Genomic DNA, 6000 nt, shown 5'->3' with positions numbered 1-6000 from the left:
CCTTAATTAATGAAACGGATTTGTTAATTCTCAGTAGACTGGGAATTAGCTTAGAGCTCAGCAAACTTGTGAACCGTCTAATTTTCGATCTGCTTTAGGATTTTTGTTTGTCTAGATTTTGTTGTTTCGGCCTGGTCATCGTCTGTCTCGTGGGCCAGATTTTTTGTTCACCATCATCGTGGCCTCGTGGGCCAAGCCATCTGTGGGCCGAGCTATTTGTGAAACAAATAAGCTAAATAGGTATAAATTGGGAAAAGCTGGGAGTGGATCCCCGGAGTCGAGAAAGGTGTACTCCCTCCGTCCAGAAATAAGTGTACTTCTAGATTTTATACTAAGTCAAACATTTTAAGTTTTGACCAACCGTGAAAAAAAGTAGCAACATATATAATGAGATTTTGGTATAATTTGAAACTACATTTCAAAACGAATCTCGGATACTAAATTAGTGTCATAAATGCTACTACTTTTCCCTATATATTTGGTCAAAGTTTAAAGAGTTTGACTAAACATAAAATCTAGATGTACACTTATTTGTGGACGGAGGGAGTAATGTGGTGCGTGCCACTGCGCTGACACTAAGCTATGAATCATCAATGTCCATCAACCATTTTTAACCTTTTTCAGTTCGACGTTGTTATGGTGTTCTTTTGGTTTAGCGGTTGCATTTTTTGAGCTGGTGTTCCTTTTCTCATTTGTAGGTATGTGTTGCCCCTATTTAGGATTTATTTTGGTTCTCATTTTCCCTTTTATTTATGTTTCTTTCACTTTTTTATATTTTCATTCTCTTTCTATATGTAATTTTTGTTAATTTATTTAAGCCACTTTTATTTAACTCGGGCACACATTATTTTTGGTTGTTGAATTGACAAGATTTTGTTTCCTATATGTAATATTCTTGTTCCCTATTTGGATGTATTATTCAGATGCAATATCTTGTTCCTCCGAGTAGACGAGATGTGTTTCTAGTACACAATATTTTTGCACTCAAATAAACGAGGTTATTTCTTCAGACACAATATTCTTGTTCCCCAAGTAGACGACACACTAGTAGGGAAAACCCTACTGCCAGCGGACCAATTTGGCTACCATCGGGTGCGCGTGCCAGCGCTACCACGTCGGTGGTAACGGGACCGATGGCATACCATTTATTTTGAGCGCCGACGGTACCATTCTGCTATAGGCTTTTTGCTAGTAGTAAGTGTGATCACAACTAACGTTTGTTCAAGTGGAGTTGTATCTGGGAGAAAAATACCCTCGAATCAGTGCTAACCTTGAATTTCTACTTTTCTTCTAGTTCTAAGTGGGATCGCAACTGACCTTTGTTGCCCAGTTGCAAGTGGAGTTGAAACTGAGAGAGAAATGCTTCGAAATTTGTACTAACCTCGAATTTCTTTGTCCCAGTTGCAAGTGAGGTTGCCAGTTGTAAGTGGAGTTGCAACTGAGAGGGAGATGCCATGAAATCTATGCTAACCTCGAATTTCTATTGTTTTGTCTTTGTTGCAAGTGAGGTCATAACTAACCTTTCTTGTCTAGTTGGAAGTCGAGTTGCAACTAAGTGAGAAATGCTCTGAAATCCATGCTAACCTCGAATTTCTAATTTAGTTCTAGTTGCAAGTGGGGTCGCAACTAGCATTTGTTGGCCAGTTGCAAGTGGAGTTGCAACTAAAAGAAAATGCTCTGAAATCTGTGCTAACCCCAAATTTTCTATTTTTGTCCTAGTTGCAAGTGAGGTCGCAATTGACCTTTTTGTTGGCTAGTTGTAGGTGGAGTTGCAACTTAGAGAGAAATGCTCCAAAATCCGTACTAACCCCGAATTTCTATTTTATTTCTTAGTTGCAAGTGGGGCCCAGTTGAAAGTGAAGTTGCAACTATGAGAGAAATTCCCTAACATCAATACTAATTTGGAGTTTCTAGTTTTGTTTCTGTTGCAAGTAGGGTCGCAATTGATATTTGTTGGCCAGTTGCAAGTGAAGTTGCAACTAAGAGAGAAATGCTTTGAAATTCATGCAAATCCCAAATTTTTTTTAAATCCTAGTTGCAAGTGGGATCGCAACTAACCTTTGTTACCCTGTTGCAAGTGGAGTTGCAACTAAGAGAGAATGCGCATGAATCTGTGCTAACCCCGAGTTTCTCTTTGTGCAAGTTGTAAGTGGGGTTGCAACTGCCCTTTGTTGGCCAGTTGCAAGTGAGCAGTTGCAAGTGGAGTTGCAACTGAGCGAGAAGTTCTCAGGATCCGTGCTAACCCTGATTTTTTTATTTGTTCCAGGTCCAAGTGGGGTCGCAACTGACATATTATTCCACAGTTACAAGTGGAATTGCAACAGAGAGAGATGCTCCGAAACGTGCTAAACACTTATTTTTGTTTTCGAAATCCGAAAAATGCTCTGTAGTCCATGCTAAACCTGATTTTTTCCCCTTGTTGTTAGTGATGTCGCAACTTACATTTATTACCCAATTTTATTTGGCAACTAGTCACTCTTAGTTGCAAGTGGGATCACCTGCAGCTAATGTTCCGAAAAAAATGCAGGAGGAGATTGTTGTGGCAACAAGTAGTGTCATGGTCGACCACATGTACACATAACTAGCTAGCGATGCGATCCATTTAGATATGCATGCACCTAGAGCGCTTGCACATGTACGTAGTGTTGCTGATTTTTTTTTATTTTTTAGAAATCATTTGAAAATTATTCATGTGTTTTCCTTGCAAAATAAAAAAAGAGAATAAAACACAAGTAAGAAAAGTGTCGCTTCTTTTCAACTAGCATGTCTAGCTAGCTAGCTGTTGTGAAGCATGCACGTGAACTAGCACACACGTAGCAAACCATGCGTTGATAAATTATCTAGCTAAGCTAATTATGTGGTTGAATGAGAGGTGGTGAGCAGCGATCCATGATGTCAGTCTACTGAGCTCTAAATCAGTAAACTGAGTTCTAGACACATCCTTAATGAAAATGATAAAATCTTTTATCTTATTTGAGAAAAGGCGAACGCTTTGCGTCGGTCGTCTGATAGCGACCCCTAAAATCGTTTGTCTTCCGCGTCATCGGATCGTCATCTAACGGTTGGAATCAGCCACATTGTAACATTTGCATTTTGCCCCCCAATTTTTGGACTATTAACCCGCAGTACTAGACTTCTCCAGTTAACCCGAAATGGTATGTTTCTTTGGGCTGGTCTTCTCAATATTTACGATAAAACTGCCACTCGACGACTGATCCGAGTCTCATACATAGTATTACAATAAAATCTCTCACTCCGCTTACAAAATATATGTACTATTACAACAAAAAATTACAAAAAAATGTAAACAAATAGTCTTATAAAAAGTGGTTAAACAACCATTATTTTGCTATAGGTTGGTTTACAACAAAAAATTGAGAGCAATTACAATAAAAAATCAAAAGCTATAACAACAAAAAATATGTGTTCGTGGCTGTGAAAATTTGGTTAAAAATAACACATTTTATATATATCCAATTACAACAAAAATCACCAACTATTTTGACTAAAAATTATTGGCGATTACAACAAAACAATTTATGGCAAACGTCCAGGTAAACATTACAATATAGCTTTCTCTATAACTTTTATATCAATTGTTACAAAACTAACGAACATATACAACATCTCTACGAAAAAAGTATCCATGACTTAAACAATTACACAAAAAATCACAAATAATTCCAACAAAAAAGTCATGCGTTTACAACATATCAAGAAACACACATTTTGTAACATATCATTTAGAAAAATCTTACAAATTATGTCGTGTGAGTTTACAACAAATTTTTATCTAATTGTTACAATCTGAAAACAACATTGTAGATTTCTTAAAAAAAAGTAACACTTCGGTTTTGGAACGAAAAAACCAGGCCCATATAGAAGCTGCGTGGGAGCGAGCGAGACGACCGATCGCTGGCGAGCGATCGAAAGCGTTTCCCTTAAGAAAAAAACAGTCTTGTCTGATCGCTGAAATGCCTTGGACCGCTCCAACACGGCTATTTTGCAAACAACGGAGCGCAACAAACAATTACATACCGCCGGCCGTGACTAGCATTGGACCGCGGTTTGGCCGGTGTTGCAATCCACGGCGCCAAACCTGGAAACTCGTCGATCAGTTCACTGAAGCATATCCGCGATTCTGCATCTCGACAGATGCAAAATCTTAGCAGCACCGAGTCCTCGCTCATTCGCTCAAGAACGCTGACCCGCCGCGCCTCCGCTCTTGGGAACCTTCCGCGGCCAGCTGTGGATCTCATCGGTAGGCGGCGGGCAGGAATCTGCGCAACCAGATCGTCGTCGTCGTCGTCGTCATCCGTTGGAGCTCGCGCGAATAGAGTATTGCGGCAGATTTGACTCCCGTGCGTCGCCGCGCGCTGCACCTGGAGCCGTGCCCGGAAGCAACTGGGCACCGCGGCGCGCGGCGCGAGCGACACGCCGTGGCGTGCGTGCGCTTGCACCAGCTCATCGCTGTCCCCCCGCCCGCCGCGCCATACCGCCATCCCCCGGCATTGCGACACGTAGGAACCAGCGGCGAAGTTCTGCAGGTCCACGACCACGGCTATAAATAAGAGGCGGAGGCTGCCACTCCATCACCACACCACAACCAACACAAGCTAACTAGCTAAGCAAGAGTGGCAGCTTGATCGATCACCCAGTACTCACTTCTCACAAGTCTCAAGTAGTGTTCCATTTCCACCGTGCAATCTCGCAATGGCTTCTACGATGGCTCTGGTAGTGGCGCTGTTTTTCACCATGGCGCAGCTCTCCGTGGGCAGCAGCAGGAGGCTGATGGAGCTGTACGTGCCTCCGGAGAGCGACCGGCTCAGCTACCACCAGGGCGCCGTGCTCAGCGGCGACATCCCCGTGTCCATCCTCTGGTACGGCAAGTTCACGCCGGCGCAGAAATCCATCGTCTCCGACTTCCTCCTCTCGCTCACCTCAGCCCCGAACGGCGCCACCACGCCTTCCGTCGGGCAGTGGTGGGGAACCATCGAGCAGCTCTACCTCTCCAAAGCCGTCACCGCCGCCGCCAACGGCGCGGCGGCCGGCTCCACCCGCGTGCTCCTGGGCGAGCAGCTGACCGACGAGGACTGCTCCCACGGCACGTCGCTCACCCTGGACCAGATCGAGCAGCTCGCGGCGCGCGTCGGGGCCAAGAAGGGCGGCGTGGCCCTGGTGCTCACCGACGAGGACGTGGCCGTGGAGGGGTTCTGCAGCAGCCGGTGCGGCCGGCACGGGTCGTCCCAGGACGGCGAGTCCACGCACATCTGGGTGGGCAACTCCGTGAAGCAGTGCCCCGGGCACTGCGCGTGGCCGTTCGCGCAGCCGCAGCACGGCCCGCAGGGCTCGCCCCTGGTGGCGCCCAACGGCGACGTCGGGATGGACGGCATGGTCATGGTGCTCGCCACCATGGTGGCCGGCACCGTGAGCAACCCGCACGGGGACGGGTACTACCAGGGCCCCAAGGGAGCGGGGCTGGAGGCGTGCTCGGCGTGTTCGGGGATCTACGGCAGCGGCGCGTACCCGGGCTACGCCGGGAACCTGCTCGTCGATCCCACCAGCGGGGGCAGCTACAACGCCAACGGCGCCGGCGGGAAGAAGTACCTGCTCCCGGCGCTGTATGACCCCGCCACTGCCTCCTGCAGCACGCTGGTTTAGTCCGTTGTGTCGATCGTCGGACACGTATAGGCTTTCCCTGTGCGCTCGAGAAGTTGTACATACGTGTAATGCTGGTGGAAGAGATGGAATTGCTTTGTTCGTTTTTATTGCGTTTGTATATTCCGGCCTAAATCACAAAGATAAGGTGGTATAGATCTGGCGGTCTGGCCTACAAAGCCTTGTAGCCAAACAGCACGTAGGCCAAACCCATTGAAAACTAGGGGTACGTGGTGATACAATGCTGCTAAAACCTGACTTGGCTTCGGCTGTTAGATCAGCCGGGCCTTGGAAAGCGATGAGCGCCGTGCGCCAGAGAAAGTGGAGGCCCAACGGAATACA

At 46.2% G+C, this 6000-nt stretch overlaps 1 protein-coding gene across 1 annotated transcript; it reads left to right on the top strand.

Annotated features, from left to right (window-relative positions):
* The first annotated feature begins 4713 nt into the window (after positions 1-4713).
* On the top strand, positions 4714-5741 carry LOC124688424 (protein PHOSPHATE-INDUCED 1-like). Its single transcript, XM_047222103.1, has one exon. It carries the CDS (start codon positions 4714-4716, stop codon positions 5659-5661), a length of 948 nt encoding a protein of 315 aa, XP_047078059.1. The 3' UTR covers positions 5662-5741.
* The last annotated feature ends 259 nt before the right edge of the window (positions 5742-6000 follow it).

This window comes from Lolium rigidum, chromosome 2, assembly GCF_022539505.1.
Source record: "Lolium rigidum isolate FL_2022 chromosome 2, APGP_CSIRO_Lrig_0.1, whole genome shotgun sequence".
Classification (NCBI taxonomy): domain Eukaryota; kingdom Viridiplantae; phylum Streptophyta; class Magnoliopsida; order Poales; family Poaceae; genus Lolium; species Lolium rigidum.
The sequence above is the reverse complement of the archived record's forward strand: the minus strand, read 5'-3'. Positions and strand labels throughout refer to the sequence as shown.